General features: G+C 36.8%; 1 protein-coding gene across 3 annotated transcripts in view; it reads right to left on the reverse strand.

Moving 5' to 3' along the window:
- LOC130216924 (FYVE and coiled-coil domain-containing protein 1-like) overlaps positions 1-25,593 on the reverse strand; it is an 80,781-nt gene that overhangs the window by 12,354 nt on the left and 42,834 nt on the right. For all 3 annotated transcript variants that reach the window (XM_056448858.1, XM_056448859.1, XM_056448857.1), the window contains exons 14-16: positions 18,433-18,568; positions 6,003-6,095; positions 5,266-5,476 (exon numbers count right to left, since the gene is read on the reverse strand). In XM_056448858.1, coding sequence (XP_056304833.1) covers positions 5,266-5,476; positions 6,003-6,095; positions 18,433-18,568 — 440 coding nt within the window. The remainder of the gene's footprint in view (positions 1-5,265; positions 5,477-6,002; positions 6,096-18,432; positions 18,569-25,593) is intronic.

A 25,593-nucleotide genomic window follows, 5' to 3' on the forward strand; every position in this document is an offset into this window, starting at 1 on the left:
ATGGGGCAACTCTAAACATCGCTCCATTTTCAATGCTTGGACATAACAAAAATTTATTATATTATTTAAACATTCTAATGGTCATTATTTACTCTGACTTATATTTGTGGATAAGCAGGACATTTTCAATAAAAAGTAGAAAAATGACAGAATTACCCACAAAAAGAGACAGTTATTACCTCTAATGACACTCTATGGTTGTTCAACAACAGAAATGTATTGGTTTCACATTACCAAGGCCACAGTTTACTAATGCTCAATTTATGTGCATAAATAAGAGCATGTGTTATGGGTCCATGTGTCCATAACTAGCTTTGCACAGTAGTATCGAGGCCAGACATTTACACATTTTAAAGTGAGTGGGCCTTGGTGAAATATAGTGATACTCAATGGTTGCTCTCAAACTAAAGTATCCTCATTTAATAGTACACAAATAGGACTGAAAATTCTAAATGCTTAAACAGCATTTACATTTATGGTGACCAGAAGGGCGCAATATGCTGCAACATAAGAAAACACATTCTTAAAAAATCTGTTTAACAACACATGCTGTACACTACCTGACCAAAGTCTTGTTGTCGATCTCAGTTGTACGAGCAACAAATAATAACTTGACTTCAGTTGATCATTTGGAAAAGTGGCAGAAGGTGGATTTATCTGATGAATCATCTGTTGAACTGCATCCCAATCATCACAAATACTGCAGAAGACCTACTGGACCCTGTATGGACCCAAGATTCTCACAGAACTCAGTCAAGTTTGGTGAAGAAAAAAAAATCATGGTTTGGGGTTACATTCAGTATGGGGGCATGCGAGAGATCTGCAGAGTGGATGACAACATCAGCAGCCTGAGGTATCAAGACATTTGTGCTGCCCATTACATTACAAACCACAGGAGAGGGCAAATTCTTCAGCAGGATAGTGCTCCTCATACTTCAGCCTCCACATCAAAATTCCTGAAAGCAAAGAAGGTCAAGAAGCTCCAGGATTGGCCAGCCCAGTCACAAGACACGAACATTATTGAGCATGTCTGGGGTAAGATGGAGGCATTGAAGATGAATTCAGAGAATCTTGATGAACTCTGGGAGTCCTGCAAGAACGCTTTCTTTGTCATTCCAGATGACTTTATTAATAAGTGATTTGAGTCATTGTAGAGATGTATGGATGCAGTCCTCCCAGCTCATGGGAGTCAGACACAATATTCATTCTGTTTCCACTGCACCATGACTTTATATTCTATACTGGACATTATTTCTGTTTAGTGACGAGACTTTTGTCTAAGCAAAGTCAGACCTTACTGTCCTAATTAAATCATTCAAAATCAAGGCATGATGATATTTTATTTTGGTAAAATAAGCGTAATCTAGAGGCCTTTGCCTTTCATATGAGCCACTTCGGATACCAAATGATCAACTAGAAGTCAAGTTATTATTTGCTGTTACTAAAACTTGTATAGGTGATAATATAAGATTTTTGTCACATAGTGTAAATGCAACACAACCAAATACAAATACTCAAATACAAAAAGCTACAAAAATAATAGCAATACAACCAAATACAGAAAAGCTAATTCATAATACAAATAAAGACATTTTAGTTTAAGTAACAATTCACAGCATTTACTACTGGCTTATTGAATGGCTCTTATTAAGATCTTATTAGCACTTATAAAGTATGATCTTATTTTACATCCTTAATCCTACCCAATACCTAAACACAACTACTACCTTAATTATTAATAATAAGCAGGTAATTAGTAGTTTATTGCTAGCGTTATTTATATGGCACCATTTACTAATGTTTTGTAGGTAAGCTAAATAAAAATCTACATTATTGAAGCTGTAAAAGGAACCTTATGAAACAAAAAAAATTGTCACATCAATCGTTCGCCGGACAATTTCAGTGACTGAACAACACTTCTCTGCATATAACGCATTCATACCAACACAATCTACATCAGCTTTGCGCGAATAAAATAGTTTTAATCAGAACATAACCTGTCTAATATAAATACTTCAGCCGTGGTGACATCCTTTCTCCAGCGTGCAAAAGTTAACTCCAATATTGATTCAGGATTTTAAAAAGTTTTAATTCAGCGTTTGTCTCGTGTGCACATATCATGAACGTGGCGCCTGTGCACACGCAAATGGCGGCTCTGCGTAAATGGGAGTTATGGGAAATGTCGCCCCGACAATATTTAATTGAATGAACATTTTTTAGTCCTATGCCTTACCCAGAATATAAAAATACATATAAATACATTAAGATCATTACTTTAATCATTACTATTGGAATGTGAAGAGACTTTCAACCAGCACAGCAAAAACTGTTTCTGAAGACGATCACCTACTGCACATATAAGTGCCATAAAGGTGTCACAAAGTTTAGGCTGGTGCCGTAAAATCAATCTGTTCCAAATGACACATTTGCTGTGGGGATAATCTGAAAAGTAAAAACCCCAGGAGTCACAATCCAATGGAATTTTTAAAAAACTGATGGCTTTTTATTTGCATCTTGTACTTTTAATGTAACTACTTTAATCTTCTGTAGGTTAAGGATAAAATATAGTAATTTTAATAGTTTATTAAAACTAATCTGATTTTTGGAAATCACCAAGTGCCCCTTTCTCATTGTCCCGCGACCCCTCAGGGAGTCCTGACCCCCACTTTGGGAACCAGTGTTAATACACAGTATATATCTGTAAATTAGCAATTTTCTGAATTATGTTTTAATTTTTTATATTATAGTTTATTTATGCTTTTGACTTGCATTATGAGACATTGATCTTCCTTACAAAAATGTTGAAAAATTTAATAGTTTAAAGTGATAGATTGTCTGGGCTGGTGTTGTTTATTACGCTACAGAAACCTTGTAATAAACTTCCAGTATATTTACAGTTATTTTACAGATTTATTTCTCTACATGTTATTTCTTATACATTACATTATTTAAAACTACTAAAATATCAATAAAAGTCACTTTGTTAAACTGTAGAGTTGAATTTTCAACATTAAACTCAACAGAGCAGAGATCAACATCCCATAATGCAATTTACAACCGTAAATAAACAAAAGAATAAGGTATTTTTTACAGTGTAGTGTGACTTGTACATTAAATAAAGTATGACCAATAATCTTTCTTACAATGGAACTCAAATACAGAATGTGTGTGCTGTCAGGCTGATTTCATTCTTAATTTGATGGGGATTTTTTTTATCTGCATGTGTTTTCTTCAGGTGCGGGGGGTTGAGATCTCTCGGGTATTGCAATAATTGATTCTGGGTAAAAGGGAAAAGGTCAAACATGATCTGAAAATAAATGTCTAAACTGAAAATGATCAAAAATACTATCAGAACACAACAAGCAGGAGAGCAAACTATAGCAAATGCACAACACAGGCGCATTCTGAAAACATAGTCCCGCGGACGTTTCTGAAGGCCGCGAATTATGTAGCCGGAGGTACGTATGGCTGCATTTAATTTTTTAAAATGAGCGATACGGGGCGGTATGACGCAGTTTCTTTTCGCGCTTACCGACTGACTGCTTACCTCCATGTGGAGGGCTTTGCCGCTGCAACCAGTTTGTCCAGTTAGCTTGTCATGTGCGTCGGCAGACTTGAGACGCAGAGAGGAGTTGACCACGATGATGACGGGGTTCGAGTCCGGGGAAAGTGAACATGTGAACAAGTGAATAACAGGGTGAGAATGTGGTAAAATCCGAAAATGTGGTAAAAATCAGACGAGGGCTTTTCTTTCTCTGGACGGCTTTTGTAGATCGTTGGTTAGGTTTAGGGAAGTAAGTGGGTGAGCGGTTCAATTGATAAAATTGGTTGGGTTTAGGGAAGGAGGAGGGTGGGTCAGTCGATTGGTCGGCCAGCCAGTCAGTCATCCAGTCATTCAGTCATTCAGTCATTCAGCCAGTCAGACAGACGTTCGGTCGACAGCGGCCTCTGGTGGGTTTACGTGAGAACAGCGGGCACGAATAGCACTCGCGAAAGAAATTTGAAATATGAAAAAGCACACACAGCGGCCTCTCGTGAATTCGCAAAAACAAAAACTGCAAAAATACGTACCTCGCGGGACGTATTTCACGGTCTCCAGAAACGTCCATGGGATACGTTTTCAGAATGAGCCTGGGTTGCAAATGCATGTAAACAGTCTGTAACACCACGCCAGCAGAGGGAGCCCTCGCCCGACTACTGACTCAGCTCCGCTCCCTCTGCGGCTATTTCCTGTTTGTGCTGTATTTCAGTGAGTGCTCAGCCATGCTTCTTTGCGAAGTATTGCCAGTTTACCTGTCGTACCAAGCGTTGTTCCTAGTGACTTTCTTGACTGCATTCCTGTGTATGACCCTGCCTGCCTTAACCACGTCTTTGCCCTTCTGATCTGTTTTGGACTGATTGTTCTTGCAATGATCCTCTGCCTGCATTATTACTACATCTTCTGGATTTACCCCTTTGCTTGTCGCTTGGTTTGGACTGCTTTCCTGTTACCGACTATTTGCCTGTTAATATGTTGATATCTCTGTCTCACCGTTTTAATAAACTTCTGCACATGGATTGAAACAAAGCCTCGGCCTCCTGAAGATACACAGACTACACAAGATCATGTTTTGACCTATAGCTTCACCAAACATTAACATAAGATGATATATAGATATTAGTACATCTTATTAGTAGATAAGATGTATCCATTTACATCAAACAAGCTAAGCATAATAGTCTAAATCTTGTGATCATCCTCAGGGGGGCCGAATGAAATCTAATTATGATAGATTTTAATTATGATATATTGTTATGATGTTCAAACTAAAAACTCTATGAATTATGGGAGTAATAATCATATTACATGGGTCGGCACAATGGTTAGCATGGTCGCCTCACAGCAAGAAGGTTTCTGGTTTGAGTCCTGGTTAGGCCAGTTGGCGTTTCTGTGTGGAATTTGCATGTTCTCCCTGTGTTGGCGTGGGTTTCCTCTGGGTGCTCTGGTTTCCCCAACAGTCCAAACACATACGCTATAGCTGAATCGAATAAAAAACTAAATTTGTCCAAAGTGTATGAATGTGAGTATCTATGGGTGTTTCCCAGTACTGGGATGTGGTTGGAAAGGCATCCGCTATGTAAAGCACAAGCTGGAATAGTTGGCGGTTCATTCTGCTGTGGTGACTGCATATATATAAGGGACTAAGCCAAAAGGAAAATGATTGAATGAATTATTAGACACACTCAACATCCGCTGAAGATCTTGCATGTGTGTGTGTGTGTTACCTTGGCCTGCTCGACAGGTGTGTCAAGTGTCTCTCTGTAGACCACAGTGAAGGAGATGCTCTTTGGCTCGGAGGAGAAAACCCAGCTGATGATGGGTCCGCGGTCGCCCACTGTGATGGGAATAGTGCTGTAACAACTGGACTTGACAAACAGCTCACGAGAGCCATCGCCGAAATGAGGAATCTCATCTATATCCAGAGGCACAGAGGCACTACAAGACACACACGCACAGAATCAGAGGAAACAACAATAGTGAAGCATAATCAGTGTGTGTGAATAACAACCTTAATTTTTCTGATTTTGATTGTAATGCTATAATGTGCGCCTTTTGTAATCTGCTATACAAATAAGCTTGAATTAAAATGAATTGTGTGGCTGCACAGTGGCACAGTGGTTAGCACGTTCGCCTCACAGCAAGAAGGTCGCTGGTTCGAGCCTCGCCTGAGTCTGTTGGGGTTTCAGTGTGGAGTTTGCATGCTCTCCCTACCCCCGTGATCGAGTGGGTTTCCCCCATGAGTCCAAAGACATGCGGTATAGGTGAATTGGGTAGTAGTGTCTGTAATGTGTGAATGAGTGTGTATGGATGTTTCCCAGTGATCGGTTGCAGCTGGAAAGGGGATCCGCTGCATAAAACGTGTTGGATAAGTTGGCGGTTCATTCCGCTGTGGCGACCCCAGATTAATAAAGGGACTAAGCCGAAAAGAAAATGAATGAATGAATGTGCCTTTATTACTAACCTGAGCTCTCCTGACTTGAGGAGGGTGATTTCTGCATCCTGTATAGAAGTGATGTCTTCCTGTTCTTCAGGCGTCACATCACTTGATATGCTACTGTAAAAGACAAGCACAAATGGAAACACTTTGAACAAATTGAAATTATATTATTTTTAAATGGAAAATTTGAATATTAGATTTTATTTTTTGACAATTTTTGGGGTTTTATTTTTTTATGATATTTTTAGTTTTTTTGATATTTTGTATTTAACATTTCTATTATAAGTTTTATTATTATTATTTAGTTTTTAAGCCTTTTAGTTATTACATTATTATTTTATTACAACATTATTAGTTATTACCTTTACTATTAACTTGGGTAACACTTTATTTTGATGGTTCATTTGAGTATTAGTAGACTGTCTGCCTAATATCTGTTGATACTGCTCCTTCAAGAGACATTTAACTGACTATAAGAAACTTTGCAAGTACATGTCAACTTACACAAACCCCAATCCTAACCCCAACCTAACAGCCTTCGTATAATCTAATGAGAATTAGTTGGCATGTAGATGCAATGTAACTTAAATTTAACAAACGGACCATCAAAATAAAGTGTGACCTTAACTTTTATTGAAAAATTTTAACAAATCAACTGATAAAAGGAAAATATATAAGTATATAAATGCATACACACATACATACACACATTATATATATATATATATATATATATATATATATATATATATATATATATATATATATATATATATATATATATATATATATATATATATACACATACATACAGTGAATGTGTGCTAAAAATCAAGTATTTCCATTCGAGTTTCATAAACCCGAGATTCAAGGAATTTCAAGCACTTTCTATAGCACCAATAATTTTGAAGCATTGTTTTGAAGGTATCATATTTAAAGGGGTGGTTCAGAGTGTATTTTTTAAAGCTTAGTTGTGTTTCTAAGATGCAAAGCAATGTGTGCTCATGCTTCATTTGTAGAAAATCAGGTTATTTTTTCATATATCTTACTTTGATTATATACAGCTACTTAGCTAACATAAAAAGGACGGTCATATTTCCTAGTTCCTCCAAAAGGTCCGCCTCAAGAGGCTCTGATTGGTCAGCTAATATAATGTGCTGTGATTCGCAGATCGGCTCCACATTACCAGGAAAGGTATCACACTTCTACAAGCACGTGCTTTATAAATACGGTTAGTCAGTTTAAATGTTAGCCGTGTCAGTGTGAGCCTGAGTAAGACAGAAAATGAAGAGGACACAGCTGAACTTCACACCTGCTCTCTAAAATAAAACCTGACTAGTGTCTTTCATATATATTGGGGTTATAAGCATGTGTAAGTATTATGAAATGTTCACATATCTTTTGTGAGTTTGTTATTTGAGATGTATAATGCAGGAAAATTGGACGTATAGAGAGACACTGCAGCGCTGCTGTAGATTGTGTGTGTTTACAGAATTTGTAGCTAAATTGCTAAAGGTGCCAAACAGCATTTTCCATTGTTTACATCCACGCTACAACATACTGTTACTGCTAGAAACTGTGCCTGTAGTTGATCAATTTTAACAAATAAAAACACTTACAAGTTGTGGCTCACAATCCACAGCTTCAGCTATTATGGTTGGATCTGCTCCTTCTTTGAGGAGTTTTTAGCCGAATCCAGCACTGAACTGCGAGAGATTCTCTCCTTTGTCAAATGCTAGAGCTATATCTTTTGTATAATTCTTTAATTTATAAATAAATTAAACAGTAAGCACTTCTCTCTTTGTGTGCTTTGGAAGCCCACATATAGAAACAGAAGATGCTCTGTGGAAACAGCAGCACTTGGACACCATTTTAGCTCTGGCCATGCCCCTTTGCTGTGCGGGGTGTATGCGCATGGTGAAAGCGTCTAACCTAAAGTGTTTGTGATCTCATTAACCCGGATGTATTTGTTGTATTCCCCAAACTTTGTTCGCTGTAGGCTTTGCTAAGCTATCTCTGTGAAAGCCAATGTCTCCCTTTGTATTGAACTTTGAGCGTCTTACATTCAGAGGTGTTGTTTATGTTCACACAGCTACATTACACATCAACTAAAGTTTAAAATATGATATCGTAGTGGACCACCCCTTTAAACATTTAAACCATTTGAAAGACATGTTAGGTAATAATAAAATGCAGTTTCTGAAGTATTTAACAAACGATTTCAATTTGAGATCTTTAAATACAGAAGTTTTTGACAGAAGCAAAGTACAAGCGTTGTAATAACACCACAAACAAATTTAATTCAAGAACTTTCAAGGACCTATGTTTGATTTTTAAGTACTTTCCAGGTCTTGAATCCATAGGTCTGAAATGTGGGAATCCTGTTCCATGTAACAAAAACACCCCATTTTTATAGTTTTTAGCTTAGGTTAGCAATAATAAACCCAGTGTGGAGCCAAAAAAAAAAAAAACTGTGAAAGTTAGTGCACTTTTCAACATTTTTTTGTCTGAACTGTCAATTTAACTGTCATTGATTTTCACAATAATATTTCATTGTCCCACCAAAACCTACTGTGACTGTCAGAACTCAAAGCTTTTCAATTAAAACAACTAAGCTGAACAAAATGACTCACACTGAACTTGAAAGCTCTATTATTTATAATAATATAGCCAAATACATCTGAACACATGGATTTCAGTGGATTTTCAGTGCTGCTCAAACGTTTAGGGTAAGATGTTTTAATGTCTTTAAACTATGTATATTTGATCACATTTTGAAAACCATGTATATTTAATAAAACATAATAATAATAACAACAACAACAACAACAACAACAACAACAACAAAACATTAATATTGTAAAATATTATCACCATTTAAAATGAATGTTTTCTACTTGACTGAATTATAAAATGTCATTTATTCTTATAATGAGAAAGCAGAGGTTTTAGCATCATGTTAAGTGTTATGAAATCATTTTAATATTCAGATTGTCTGTAACATTTATTATCATTTTTATAAATAGTGATTTTTATTTTTGGTGAACTTAGGTATTTGGATTTTGGGGTGAATACAATTTTTAAAAATTACAATTTCATTTTATAATCGGAGATACATTTTACAGAATTTTATTGAAATATTCAAATTAATTTAAAATGGAAATATTTTGTAACATTATACATTTCTTACTGACCCAAACATTTGAAAGACCTGCATGTGTGTTGTTTCTGGCTTTTTTAGTGTGGTCCTAACAGTTTGCATAGCACATTTCACATTTGTTTATTATGTAAATCTCTCACAGAGTAACACAGACTTGCAGAGGGACTCTTTTCAAGGGATGGAGGAGTCAAAATCTTGAGCGGATCTGACAGCAAAGAACCATTATTCATTTGACATGTGTAAATGATGTATGCACAGAGCACAAAAGTAAAATAAAGAATGATTAATATTAGGGCTGCACGACACTGGGAAGGAAAATATGTGAATGTTTTCTCAAATATTGCGATAGCTATATTTGTTACGATATAACATTTCCCTAAAAATGCTATTTTTATTACCTCTGTTTTTAAATTATTTATTTATGTGATGGACCCCCACAACAACCTCAAAGCATTATGGAATTCTGAGTGTGCCTCACTGGAGTTGCTGTTAGTGAGGCCAGTGGGGGGCGCTCAACCTGTGGTCTGTGTGAGTCATAATGCCCTAATAAAGTGAGGGGAAAACCAAGGTCCTGACTCTCTGTAGTCATTAAAAATCCCATGGCACGTCTCATAAACAGTAGGGGTGTAACCCCTGTGTCCTGGCCAAATTCTCTCTATCGGCCCTTACCAGCCTTCCAATCATCCCCATCCACTGAATTGGCTCTATCACTGTCTTTCCACTCCCCCTATAGCTGGTTTGTGGTGAGCACACTGATGGTGGTGTGGAGAGACCCCCCCTCATGATTATAAAGTGCTTTGGTTGTATACACAATAAATGCGCTATATAAATACACCTTACTTACTTACACAGGTGAGTGGGCTTGACAAACCACCCGTATAAGCACTCTTCTTTCTCTATAAGACATAAAAACACTCCCCCCTCCTTACTCTAGCACTAAATTCTCAGAGCGCTAACTGTTGCTTTATATAATCAGCACTTCTTGTGTGCATTGCTTCTTCTTGTTGAATCGCTGAATGCCTCCTCAATTTTAAGTCAATTTGGACAAAAAGTATCTGCTAAAAGACTAAACGTAAATGTGATGATATTAAAAATAAACAGATAAGATATTTTCAGACCTAATTAATTCTAATTCAAATTAAAAATATGTGTTTAGGTGCAAATGAACGCAATTGACACATGAGAAGTCTGGGTGTGGGGGAACCCAACTGCACTGCAGGAATGTTTGCAGCTGGATACATGATGGAAGGGTGGGAAAAGTGGCATGTGGTTGCTCTGTCCCTGGAGTATATTGCAGATATTTATTAATTCAGAACTTTGATAAAATGGTTTCTGCTGATTGGTTTAGGTTGGGTTTTGTGGTATCGATGATTGGTAGAAGTTTATTTATATAAACAACCAATTTATAACCACTATTATCACGATAACGATACTTTTACAATGTAGTGTACAGCCCTACACTCTTAACGATTTTTGTTAATTACACAGTATTTAACTGTAATATGAACTGTATTGTACAGTAGAACAGTTATACAGTATGTTACTTCAGTCTAAAGTTCCATTGTCAAAATGACAGTATATTTTACAGTAAAGATATAATACTGTAAATACATATACAGCAAGTTAAATGGTGCTGTACATGTAAATACAGTATTTTTGCTGTAATTGATTTACAGTAAGTTACCGGCGAACTGCTGCCAGCAAGTAACTGTAGATGCTACAGGAAATTGTTAACGATGTAATTAATATACATCCATTCATTCATATTCCTTCGCCTTAGTCTCTATTTCAGAGGTCACTACATCGGAATGAACCGCCAACTATGCGGCATATGCCCTTCCAGGCGCAACCCAGTACTGGGAAACACCCATACATTATCATTCACTCGCGCACACACACACACACACACACACACACACACACACACACACACACACACACACACACACACACACACACGCACAAGCGCACACCCACACGCACACGCACACGCAAACACACACACTATGGGCAGTTTAATTCATCCAATTCACCTATAGCACACGTCTTTGGACTGTGGGGGAAACCGGAGCACCCAGAGGAAACCCACGTCAACACGGGGAGAACATGTAAACTCCACATAGAAATGCCAACTGACTTAGCCAGGACTTGAACCAGCAACCTTCTTGCTTTGAGGCGACAGTGCTAACCACTCAGCCACCATGCTGCCTAATTAATATACATGCTTATTATAATGCGTTTAGCGCAACAGACAATCAACTAACATCACATAGGAATGATGCAAACAAAAAAAATCTATCTAAAATGAAATGTTTTTCCATTCAAACTCCCTTGCGTTCCTTGTGGAGTGCATCTAATTACACTAACCTCCCTCACCCAGCGGCGATTTGATCTTTTGAGGATCCTGCAGAATTATACGGCAGGCAGGTGCTCATCTCAGAGCGAAAAATGTTGGGAAATGCACGCAAGATGGCATGAAATGCATAAATTGACAGTCATCTTCCCCCCACAATCAGCCTCTCCGCAGGACTTCCTGTCTGTCTGCAACACTTATTTGTGGAGGATTCACATCACAATTTGTCTAAACAGAGACACAGCGATGAAGCCTAAAGGATCTCGGTATCACTGCGACAAATTGGACCATTCAGAATGTGATTGTGAGATCGTGTGGACATTTTTGCATGTCGTTTATCTTAAGTAACTTGGCTAGTGCATGTTTTATATGAACGTGAACAATTCAACTCAAGTTCAATTGTATAGTGCTTTTCACAATGATTAATCTTTCATAGCAGCTTTACAAAAGGTCTAAGTTATTGCATTTCAATCAAATTCAGAATAGTTAAGCTTATGAGTTACCATAACTTTATTAGTTACTAATAACTTTAACTAAATAACTAGTAACTGAGGCTGCATTTACACTGCATAGTTCAAGTGACTCAATCCTGATTTTTTTTTCTCCTATGTGGCACAGATCGGATATGGCTCGTGCATATATAAGCAGGAAAGTAAAAAATCACATGGATTACGATTGACCCCAAATCAGATTCAGGCCTTGTTCATGTGGACATATAGGCTGCATTTGCAGATCTTGATTTTGTCAATGATGAAGATTTTTTTTTTTCCTTAATAGTGTGAAGTAAAGATGTCAACCGATATAACTACCTAGAGATGCTTAGACATGTATTTTGAGGAAAAAAGGCCACAACTGGTGGTGTATTTTGAGAAGAAAGGTGACAACTGGTGGTGTGTGTAGAATGGGTGTCTTGTTGAGGAATGGTGTTGTTACTCTTGTTTGGAGCTGCTGGAGAATGAGTTCATATGGAAAACATTGATTGTATATGTAAAACACACATATGAAGTTATATCTGTGAGAGACTTTCAGGTGAGTGAGTGACATATTATAAAATTAATGTACCATCATGGCAATGTATGATGAGATTAAATCTATGGAGAGATAACTTTGGTGTGAAAACAGGTGTTTGCATTGTAGGGGACAGGGCCCAGAATAACATGAGCACCTAAAGATATACTAAAATGGTCGGAGTTTTAACAAAAGAGGTGGGGAGAGAAAATCTGTATAAATATTGTGAAGAACACAGACACTTTGGATTTGTCCTGGGGAGAAACTGAGATGGGTCTGCTCCAGGCTGTCTCTGCTTTTTTGGAAAATATTCCAATAAACTATATTCTTCTGATATTCATAACCTCCAGACTGTTTGATTCATTAAGAGAAAAGCTGGAAACCACAACATCAACAGATCTGATTCATATCGGATAAATTTCCACATATGAACAAGTCCTGAATCTGATTTGAGTAAATAGGGATCCATGTGATTTTTTCCTGCTTACACGTCCATGAGCTATATCCGATCTGTCCCACATGGGAGAAAAAAAAATCAGAATTGAGTCACTTGAACCATGCAGTGTAAATGCAGCCTTATTCAATATGAATCAGATCCATGCCCTCGTGTCTGCAGTGTAAGCAGGTAGATCGGATTTTCACCTGTCAATGCGAGTCACGCGTCATTTAAAACCATAGCGAATGACGTCAAGTCTGACGCTTTCATTTCAGAACAAACTTCAGCAGAGTCCCAAACCTTAAATCTCATACACGAGATCTTAAAAGCTTTTATATTGTCATGCAGCTTAAGCATTTAGGGATGTTAACGAGAGAGAGAGAGAGATGGAGAGAGAGAGAGAGAGAGAGAGAGAGAGAGAGCAAAATATCCGAGCGCAATATCCGCCATGTAACCAATATAAACTAATATAAAACTGTTGTATACATCATGTGCATAAATGATGCCATGGACATTACATTAAAATGTCTACTTCTTTAAAATGGCCAGGATTAAAGGAAGATGGCCAAATGAGAAATTCTCTATCATAAACTATAGCAAAACAACTTGTCAAAAAGAATTTTAAAAAATTAAACCCTGCAAATAGTTTAAAGACAAGAACGGAGAAAAGGGCGCTCTTTTATTATCAGCTTTCAGTCAGCGCCCGCTCTTTTTTTATCCTGGTTATTGCATCTTTGCTGTTTACAGTGTAAATGTAGTCAATCGGATACGAGTCACTTTTAGAAGATGATGTAAGCAGGTTATCAAAAAAAATCGGATACAGTCACAAAATCTGAATTTTTTAATAATTAAAGTTATGTGGGAATATAAATTTGTATAATCAATTCCAAATTGGCAATAATCTATATATAACTGAAAATTTATATCATTTGGTTTTTAGGGTGTGACAGACCTTAAAATCTCTTGGTTGCCTGAGCCCTGACTGTCTCCAAAGTACTGCAAATGGTCAGTTTCACAGCACAACTGTGTCTATTGTCTAACAAATGGTCTCGAAAGGCAATTTACCCTGCCGACAACAACACTTCATTTGCATGCTTTGTTTTAGACTTTTCCCACCTACATGTATCAATGTGTGCAAAAATATAAGTTCTCCCTGGTTTTTTTGGCTCATCTAAGAGCAGTTTTGGTGCCGTGAGTCAGACAGAGAAATTCACAACAGTTATTATATGTAAACATTGTTAACTAATAGTTAACAAATTTGGTTCTGAGTGCACTTAAAGGATCATCATGATACTACGGTGGCTGGGAAGTGCAAAACAATATTACAAAGTGTGAAACACTTTTACAAAGCTCGAGACAAATTTACATTTTGAAAAACATTTTTACCTATCATAAAACACAATTCCATTGGAAAAATGTATTTTTGTACAATTTTACCAAGGGCGAAACAAATTTACATTTTAGAAAAAAAAAATTAACAAGACGCAAAACACTTTTACCAGTCTCGAAAACAAATGTACTATTACAGATTCTTTACGGAAAGGGAATATACCACACACTGGAAGTGACGCGGAGAAAAGTGTTGTTGTCGTTGGTGGTGAGCACGGTAAATCTGTATTGTGGAGTACATGGCGTAAATAACGTTTATGGTGACCGAACGGTCGAGGGATGTTTTGGCCATTTTGTTGCAAACACATGAGCAGCTTAACGTGCTGCATCAATGTGTTCAATATTTTAACGAGGGCCACTCGTACGCTGTAATCGTGGACATGATGTCAAGTCTACACTGTGTAAACATCTGCTTGAGGACTCTTAAAAGTAACTTGAATAAAGCCGGTGTTACGGTTTAACTGGTGCCCGCGTTTACTGATTACCCTTTCCAGATGTAAACTATTCACGTTTGCAGATTGGCCACATTTTCACAGCAAGAAAACATGCCCATACAAAATAAACATTCTTATTACTTGGTGACCTTCTTGCTGTGAGGTGATCGTGTTACCCACTGCGCCACCGTGACACCCTGTGTGTAACTCTAAGTCAAATAATTCTAATTTCTGTATCATTTCTAACGTCACTAGCCAAAAAAAAACAAAAACATTTTGTGTTTGTCTCAACATTCTGGAAAACTCTGTTACACGCTGTGGTTTACAATCTGTAAAGCACTGATGGAAAAAGCATGTGACTTGCTCCAAGTGATGTCACTACTGGACTTCTTGTGGGAATCTCTGGAAAGCACTGAAGCGTGCCATTTATGCCTCATTCACACTAGCAGCAACTTTGTAGCTGCCTGTCGCTCTGGGTGGCGACCTGCTGCAAACGCGAGTCTGTGAAGGTCTACAGCAGGGAGAATACAACCGGCGTCTGAGCGAGCTGAGAGAGGATCACGTGAGCTCTACTGGTGCTCCTATTGGATGTCGCTCAAGAAAGTCGCTCTTCTTTTGCATAAAGTTGCAGGATTCTCAACTTTGTCGCAACATTCGACATACCCATCTGGTCGCCAATGGTCACTATAACTTGTGTTTACGGAGGTTGCCGGAAGTTGCTTACTCTCCGTTGAAATGAACGGTCACTTGTCGCTTTGCCGCTGCTAGTCGCTCGTAGTGTGAATGAGGCTTTATTATTCTCTCATTAATTTGAACAAATGTTTAGGAAACACCAACAGTAGATGAATTATGTCAACTCTGTTTCTGTGATATTTCAGTGATTTTCACATTCTTTAAAAACAACAAGTAGATTAAAAAAGCCTCAAATTCTCAGTTTTAGACATGCTATATGCAATTAGTTACAGAATCCAACATTATTTTACATTCCTGTACATTACTGTAGATCAGGGGTGATCAACCCTGCTCCTGGAGATCGACCTTCCTGCAGATTTCAGTTGCAACCCATATCAAACACACCTGCCTGTAATTATCAAGTGCTGTTCAGGTCCTAATTAATTGGTTCAGGTGTGTTTGATCAGGGTTGGAGCTGAAATTTGCAGGAAGGCCGATCTCCAGGAACAGGGTTGAGCACCACTGCTGTAGATTATACATTTGTATATCATTCCAGCAGAAGAATGTACCTGTGCCTGAAATGTACCCATAATGTTAGAATGAGTCATATGTACAGTTGAAGTCAGAATTATTACCCCCCCTTGCATATTTATTTCCCCTATTTCTGTTTAACAGAAAGTTTTTTTCAACACATTTCTAAACATTATAGTTTTATAGTTTACTAGAATTCAGCTTAAAGTGACATTTAATTTATATTTAGGCAAGTAATTGTATAAGGATAGTTTGTTCTCAATCGAAAAAAAAAACATATTGCTTAAGGGGGCTAATAAAAGTAACCTTAAAATGTTTTTAAATGACTTAAAAACAGCTTTTATTCTAGCCAAAATAAAACAAATAAGACTTTCTCTAGAAGAAAAAATATCATTGTAAATACTTAGAAAAATTCATTGCTCTGATAAACATCATTTAGAAAATACTTGAAAAAATAAATACAAAAAAATAATCACAAGTGGGCGAATAATTTTGGCTTTAACTGTATATAAAAACATTGCGGACTCATTTAGTACCGTAAGTTAACATGACTATTCAGATAATATATATTTTGAAAGTATTAAAAATGTCACTCTAAGGGCTCTATTTTAACAATCTAGGCACAAAGTCTAAAGCGCATTTGCACAAAAGCGTTAAGGTCATGTCAGAATCCACTTTTGCTATTTTAAGGACGCTCTGCGCCACGGTGCTTGGTCTAACAGGGTTGTGCTTATTCTCTTAATGAGTTATGGATGTGTTTTGATAATAAACCAATCAGAGTCTCATCTCACATTCCCTTTAAGAGTCGGTTGCGTCGCGCCATGGCACATTTGCTATTTACATTGTAAGTGGAAAAACTGAACCCTTCACTAGCGAGAAAACAGTTAAACAGAGCATCTGCAGCGCGAGAATAAAGAATGAGCCTTCTCCATTTGGCCTTTACTTTCACATTCTCTCTTTCTCTTATTCGATGAGTAAGGAAACAGTGTTGTACGCACTCCGCTGAAGACATCTATTAGCCTACATAATTCATTTCGTTTGTAAAGCGCAATGATTTGTGTCAAAACTATTTCTAAATTCAGTTCTAATTTCCAGCAAACAAATAAATGAACAATAATAATGAAGTGTGGTCAAAAAACTGAGTTATATCCAAACACACGTCCTGTTCTTATGCTCCATATGGTCCAAACCTGAAAGGTTGACAAATCTAAGCTTTTTGTTAACAAAACAAATATAAATATGCATATAATAAACAATAGTACAAATAATAATAATAACATTTCACAAAAGCAAGTTGTCATGAATAAACTGAAAAAGCCCCTCGAGACTAAGAAGGCATGGCGGCAGTGGTAGTGCAGTGGCAACTAATGCTCTGGACTTTAGACCTGCTTTCAGCTGGGCTATTGTGCAGTCTATTTTAGTTTCTCAAAATAGCAACATGCCAACAATGCGCCTTAACACACCTTCTTTATAGACCGGAACACCCATGAGTCCACAAAGTGGCGCAAATGGATTTAAACAACGTGGTGCAAAACAGGAAAATGAACGTTGCGCTGGTCTGAAAATAGCATAACGTCGAGGCAAATATGTCTTGTGCCTTATTGCGCCGGGTGTATAATAGGGCCCTAAGTCATAATAGGGCCTAAGGGAAACCTTTTTACAGTGCATATAGGTTGGCCAATGCTGAAAACACTAACAGCACACATTATTTTTTATTTGAACATAATTTTTTACTTCCATTTTGATAAGTAAGCAAAAGCAATGTCATGAAACATGAGGTATATAAATGCAGTACACATTTATGCACAATAAAAGTGTGCTTTTACAAAGACCATATACAGTATGTAGAATAAATCTATTTTATTTATATGCCAGAATAATTTATCTGAAACAACCGGCAAATAAGTGCATCAGAAGCACTTTAGGATAAAAGCCAGCAATACTGGCAGTGTACAACGGCAGGGTATAAAGTTTAGATTAGATTAAACACTACTGTTTAAAAGTCTGGAGTCTGCAGGTTTTTAAAGAAGACCTTTATCCCTGCCGAGGCTTCATTTATTGGATCATAAATAAAATAAAATCAATCATATTTAGAAAAATTACTACAATCGAAAACAACTAATTCTAATTAAGTATATTTTAAAAATATTACTTAATTTTAAAACCGAACTGTATGTTATTCATTTTATAATTGAAATAAAGTAATATTCTGATTTGCTGCTGAAGAAACGATTCTTATTATTATCGTCAGTGTTGAAAACTGATGTGCTTCATATGTTTTATGGTTTAAAAATAAAAAAATCAATATAAAGTGGGTGTTTTTTTTTAGTTATGTTTTAGAATTATTTTTATTTTTAAAGTGTTATGGCTTTCAAATGGAGTTCAATTATGATCATTATCAGGGGTGCCTATAACTTTTGCATAAAACGGTATGACTGTATAGATTATTTTGTGTATGTTTATACTCTTACTTATCTCCAGTTTGTCCTCCTTCCTCCTCATGTGATCCATTGGTGGTCCGCGAGTCGCTGTCGTAGATCTGGTTTACTTCCTCGTCTGTAATAATGTCAAACGCTCCATCATCCGCTTTCTCACCAGGATCTGTAACTGCATGTCAGGACACGTCAGTATGACATCAAATCATAGAAGATGAGGGGGGGGGGGGGGGGGAGAAGCTGAATCAAATTAACTTTATGAGTCCATTGAAATTATATTATGTTAAACTGACTTAAAACAACTTGCGTAACTTATAAAATTAAGTTAGAACATTAAATTAGTTTAATAAGTAACAATGACCTAAAAACATATGCTGTCAGGACTAATTGATCAAAGATTTTTTTTACAGTGTAAACTATGTTGTTATTTAACTAAAATGATTGGAAAAATATTTGTATTAATTGCAATAAAGCTAAAAATAAAATAAAATAAAACAAAACAATATATAAAATAAAAAAAGATGAAGAACTAAAATGACTACAAAAAAAATCATAATAACAATGCTAAAAAAAGACAAAACACATATAAAGTCACAATTTACACTAGTATTACAAATAGTATTTTAGACTTGCTTTTATTTTTTACTTTTACTAAGTGTTTTTCTATTATAATTTTACTACTTTTTTGTTGTTGAAAAAGCAAGTATAAAGTCATCAGCCCAAACGCTCCAAAAGTATCAAAAATGTTTTATTTTTATATACACAACAGTTCTGTCTGGATCTTGAATCTGATTGGCTGATAGCTGTGTGATATTCTGCCAGTAACAGCACTCGACCCGCCTCCTCACCCTTCACCCTTGTGTATTACTCCGCCCACATACAGCAACAAGCAGAGGACACTCTACAGTTTGACAAATATTGCAGCTGTTGGACAACATAATGTACTTTTAATGCTTTTTAATCGAGAATATGGATGTTTAGATTGCAACTATGCGGTTTATTTGTAAGGATAGTGGCTATTTTAAAATATTTCTGAGAGACAGCGCGTCGGCGGTCATTAGCCTGCCATACTGAGTAGACCAAAGACGGTTGATGTTGTCTATCCACAAGATGGCGACAGAGACACATAATAAGCCCTTAGAAGATTAAAACAGCTTAATTTCAAACTACAGCTGATCATTATTAAACTGGTGAGTGACATTCTAAGTCGATCTCTCTCTTTTGCATGTTGTAGTGCTGTATTTATACCATATAATTGTAGTGTATCGAGTGTGAAATGGGACTCACATATCAGGAATGTGTGTTGTGTTGGCAGAAAGAAAGAAGAAATGCCCGCATGTGTTTAGCGTTTTTCCTTATCGCATCCTGATTGCAACAGAGAAATATTGTAGACTATAATAATGTAGGGAGATATCTCTGTAGACTGATGGCATTTCATGTCACGTTCAGCCTTATAATCTTAAAATGTCAGCAAAATCACTTTAGACATTAAGCTACATAATCATTCATAAACTAGCTCTAAAGTGACAATGTTAAATTAGTAACGGCTTATGCTGTTCTGACGTCAGCGGCAGATGTGAATGAATGGCAGAAGAAAGTAGTTCCTAAAACAAAAGGGTTTTTAAACTCTCCGTGTTTGATTTTCTTTTTTATATACACAATTGTGCCGTCGAGCTGTTGTATAAACGCAATATCACACATGTAGCAGTGCAATATGGCTGTATATCAGCACTGGTGGGAGACTAAGGCGTTCGAACTGCGGCCTCGAGCCAACTCTCGCCTTCCACCAGTGCTGATACAGCCATATTGAATTGCTACTCCTGTAATATTGCTTGGCCAATATTTTGTAATATTTGGCCAGAATGTGCACAACACAACATAACGATTTTTATTTACTTTCTTTTTTTTTTTGTGCAAAACGCTATATCCACTTAGGCTATATTCTACTACAATACCATTAAGAAAAACCAGTGAATCAATGTTTTGTTTAATAAGTAAGATGTTAAATAAAAGTGGAGGCTCCTTCCACACCACTGTTGAAAACCAAACTTGTATGATCAGAGCGGGCAGAGCTGCGGTGTCACAGTTCTTGTCTCTGTAGCACAGAGTACTCGACACAAGATTGCCTTGCCCTGTCACATTTAATGAATTATTTCACTGTAATAATAATAATAATAATAATAATAATAATAATAATAATAATAATAATAATAATAATAATAATAATAGTCATCATCATCATCAGGGCCTGACCAGCCACTGTGGCTATAGTTGCGTTTCCAGTCACAATTTCATGCAAGAAAAAAGAAGCGCGCACACGTTTTAAACAGTCACGCGCATCACAACAGCCTTTGGCGCAAGAGATCATCCTCTCATTCGGTATTCACAGAAATTATTTAATGAGTAAACTTACAAAGCACACTTAGAAATGTAGCCTTGCAGACAGGTATCTTGTGATGGGGAGGAACGCAGGAAAAAAGGCAGTTTTTCACTGTAACCCCTGGCCTTCTTCTTGACAACAGCGGAGACTGACAGATGCAGGATTATTTTATCTTGGTTCACTTTTGTAGCGTTTTTATACATTTTTGTAAATTTGAAGGCTGTATCTTCATCTAATAGTTTGTCCGCATGACACAGACCAACATTACTCGCATTACTAAGCAAACGCGGAGCACTTCACCGGCTCTCTTCTATATCGTTATATCGCACTTTGTAAAAAAACTGGTCAGGCGGATATCGCGTTTTGTGAAAAAATACATTTTGTACTAGGCCTAAACAGTACATTCTTAAATGTTATTAATGGCAGCAATTCACACATAGATTAAGGTACATCTGAACAGTGATTTCCAATAATAAAATTCAAATGTCAAAAAATGGCATTTAGCGCGTTTTGCAACCAAACACTTCATATATACATATACATACATATATATATATATATATATATATATATATATATATATATATATATATATATATATATATATATATATATATATATATATATATATATATATATACATACATACATACATACATACATACATGTATGTATATATATACATACATACATACATACATACATATATATATATATATACATATATATATAATTGTTTTTTATCAGTCTTGATTAAAAAACAGAAATATTTTTAAAGCACAAATACTTACTAAAAATACAATAAAAACACTTCTGAAATAAAAATAAAAGCTAATCTAAAACATAAATAGAAACTATAATAGCAAATAAATAATACCAAATAAAAAATAATTTTCAATTGTATGTATATTGTATTTTCATGCATATATTGAAGCTTCCATAAGTGGATTTTATATTACAGATAAAGTGCCATCACATACTTCTGTCAATGTTGGTCAATATGGACAAATAACAGAAATACAATGAATTATTATTTATTTTTTCATTCATCCATTCATTTTCCTTCAGCTTAGTCTCTTTTTCAGTGGTCGCCGCAACGGAATGAACCATCAACTATTCCAGCATATGTTTTACACAGTGGATTCCCTTCCAGCCATAACCCAGTACTGAGAAACATTCATACACACTCTCGTTCAGACACACTATCGATAATTTAGTTTATTCAATTCACCTATACCAGGCATGTCCAACCTCGGTCCTGGAGGGCCGGTGTCCTGCAAAGTTTAGTTCCAACCCCAATCAGACACACCTGGGCTAGCTAATCAAGCACTTACTAGGCTTTCTAGAAACATCCGTGCAGGTGTGTTGAGGCAAGTTGGAGCTAAAATCTGCAGGACACCGGCCCTCCAGGACCGAGTTTGGACACCCCTGACCTATACCAACTGGCCCAGCCAGGACTAGAACCAGCAACCTTCTTGCTGTGCTAACCACTGAGCCACCGTGACCTCTGTTATTATTTTTTTAATACAGTAATTTATAAGGTAGATTTCAATTTTCATGCCAGGTATTACACCCTGATTTAAACAACTACACATAAGCTGTATTTAAAATTTAAAATGCTCACATTAGACCAACTCGAGTCATTCATTGCCTATTTTTTGTGTCAGTACACCAAATCCATCAATGACAGCACAGTATGTTACAGTGAAGAGGAATTCACAACCTGTCAAAATTCACCTCTCAGTTACAAAGTTGCATGTTAAACACAAAGCAGCAAAAACCTGGACCTTTAGCATTCTGGAACCGACTTCTTTACGCATTCAGTCTATTCGCAAAGACAATCTTCAGACACAAAAGATGAATGGCAGGCCGAACAATGCATTTAAGCACTTGACGGCTCTCTCAATCATACGCACCCGCTGTATTCACATATTCAGAAAAAACCCTCGTGTTGGCAGCACCTTTCTAAAGAGTTTACCGGAAAAGAAACTTTTAATGCTCGCTAAAGGAGTTCCAGGTCGCCTTAATGGATAAAAAAGTTGCTGAATTTAAAAGTTTAAAAGAAAAAACAACTCATTCAAGACCTCCTGGGAAGATCCTGTTTGCGAGACTGAAGTATATGATATTATAAAGAATAAAACAGGGACGTTTATAGTTCTACTTCTTCATTGTGAAAGCTTTTTAGCACTAATGCAACACAACAAAGACGAAGATGGATATTTGGTGCGTAATTTAAGCTGGATATTTTATTTCTGTCTTTCTCCTGAAGAGAATGATGGAAATGCAAGTTGAATCAGCTAAATGAGTAGCGTTTTCTGGCTTTTCTTCACACAGAATGCATGCAGATTAAACATTCATTCAGAAAATTTCAAAATGTTGCCTCTACTAGCTAAATTAAGTGCTAAAACTGACTAACCAATTTAGGGCCCTATCATACACCCAGGACAATTAGGCACAAGACACAGTTTGCGCAATTTGTTGCTTTTTTCAAAACCAATGCAACACTAATTTTTACGTTTTGCACCACGATGTTTAAAGAGCCCATATTATAGATGAAATAGGGTCATATTTAGGTTGTAAGGGTCTCCAACAACAGTCTAATATGCATGCAAGGTCAAACAACACTTTGATGGTCTTATAATATGCATTTATTTTTACCTAGTTATCCCAGCGACTCCCATATGAATCGTTCAGCGATTCATTTGTACCCAAACCCGTCCTCAGCGCGAAGCTAATCTGCGCTGATTGGACCAATGACAGGCTGCTGCGATTGGTCGACGACACTGACAGGCTTCAGGGCGAGACAGAGTGAAATGCCCAGCAGATTATCAACAATATAAAAGTAGTCACAGTGTACACACGCTTCATAGTGGATTTTGGCTGCCAGTGGGTGAATGTAAATATAGACGATGGACTAGAAAATACTGACGACTAACTATTTTATCAAGCAAAAAGTCCAAGAACTGGCGAGGATATGTCCTAGCAGTTTACTTGCTCTTTTTACACACACGCACACACAGGGCCGGCGCGTCCAGAATAGAGACGGCGCGGCGGCGACACCTCCCTCCCCCTCCGCGTCCTCAGTTACATCCGCGATTACAACCCTAAGATTTCAACCGCGACACCCCCTAAAGTCCTCACTTTACAAACGGGTCCCTTTGATCACCCTTTGCCAAGAGCTTTACCCTATTCAGAGACACGCACACACACACATCAACCTCCTAAGAGGAGACACTCACACAAACGACCGTCCTCAGAGGAGCCACACACACACACACATTACACACACACACATAGCTGACTATCCATAAACAAAGCGGCACGCGTCGCGTTTTCAACGTGGCTTTACACGCGATATGAGAATATAAAGAGTTAACCTGATACAGTACACGCGGTTACAAGTAACAAAACACAACTAAATGCATAATTTGCAAACTAGAGTAAACGAGGCAACAATTTTAATCGCACGTACTTACACTGGTGAAATGGGGGAAAAAACTGATTCATGATCCACTGATCCTTGTTCTGACAGTCTTTACCGATCCTTCCTTTAACAAACTGATGAAGTCTTCTTTGTAAGCAGGTAGTTTCCAGAGGCTCTCGATCTGCTCAAGGCTAGGCTATATGCTAAGGTTTCATCTTTGGGTGAACTGTCAATAATCTCCATCTGCACAGCGTGACTTCATTCTACCGGTGTCTGTGTGTGTCTCTGTGTGTGTGTGTGTGACTTTTTTCTGTTAGTGGGCGGAGCCGCAGGTTTCAAATCTCCCGGGCTTGCGCGTGCAACTACTTGTGTTTCGTGGCTGCGTCATCGCGAAACACCTAATAACTCGTTATCAAGACGACTCGTTTGAAGCACTATGAGTCGACTCTTTTATAGATGAATCAATAGTTTTAAACACTGTACACTTACAGATTTAAGCCTTAGCTGGATATTTCACTTCACTTAGAGCTGTGTGACACACTACATGGAAGGGCATTTTCAAAAAGCCATAATATGGGCTCTTTAAATAGCAAATCCATTTGTGGCACTTTGTGGACTCATGGGTGTTCCGGTCTATAAAGAAGGTGTGTTTTGGCGCATTGTTGGCGCGTTGCTATTTTGAGGAACTGAAATAGACCGCACCATTGACCAACTGAAAACTGCTGGTCCAAGTCCAGCACAGAGCACGTTAGTTAGTTCCAAATGCTAAATACACACAGGATTTACAGCAATACACAAATATCTTTACATATGAAAAAAATTAAAGGATTAAAATTTTATAAAATGTATTATGTTCTGCATAAATATAAAAACCACTGCCTCTATGCCTTCGTCATGCCTCTATGCCTTTTTTAATTTCATTCATGACACTTTGCATTTGTCTAATGTTGTTATTACTATTAAAATTATTTATTATATGCATATTTATATTAGTTTTAATCAAAACAAGTTTAGATTAAAAAAAAAAAAAAATATATATATATATATATATATATATATATATATATATATATATACATATAAAGTAAAATAAATAATAATGTTACATGTAAGTTGAGAGCAAAATTCAGTCCTCATGATGGTTTTAGTGTTTTCAAGAGTTCTCTTCATTTTCTATTATCAATTTTCTCTTCAATTTATTGATTTATTAGTTGTGTATTCGTTCATTTATTTGTTGTTATTGCTGATTGAACTAAAATGCACATCACAATATCTTAAAAACTCCCTTACTGATATTTTTGTTAAGCGCATTGTAGATTTATACCGCTAATTTTAAACAAACGTCACAATATAAAAAAGCTTTCTCTTCATCAACAACATGCATACATGCTGC

The sequence above is a fragment of the Danio aesculapii genome, chromosome 23, assembly GCF_903798145.1.
Source record: "Danio aesculapii chromosome 23, fDanAes4.1, whole genome shotgun sequence".
NCBI lineage: Eukaryota > Metazoa > Chordata > Actinopteri > Cypriniformes > Danionidae > Danio > Danio aesculapii.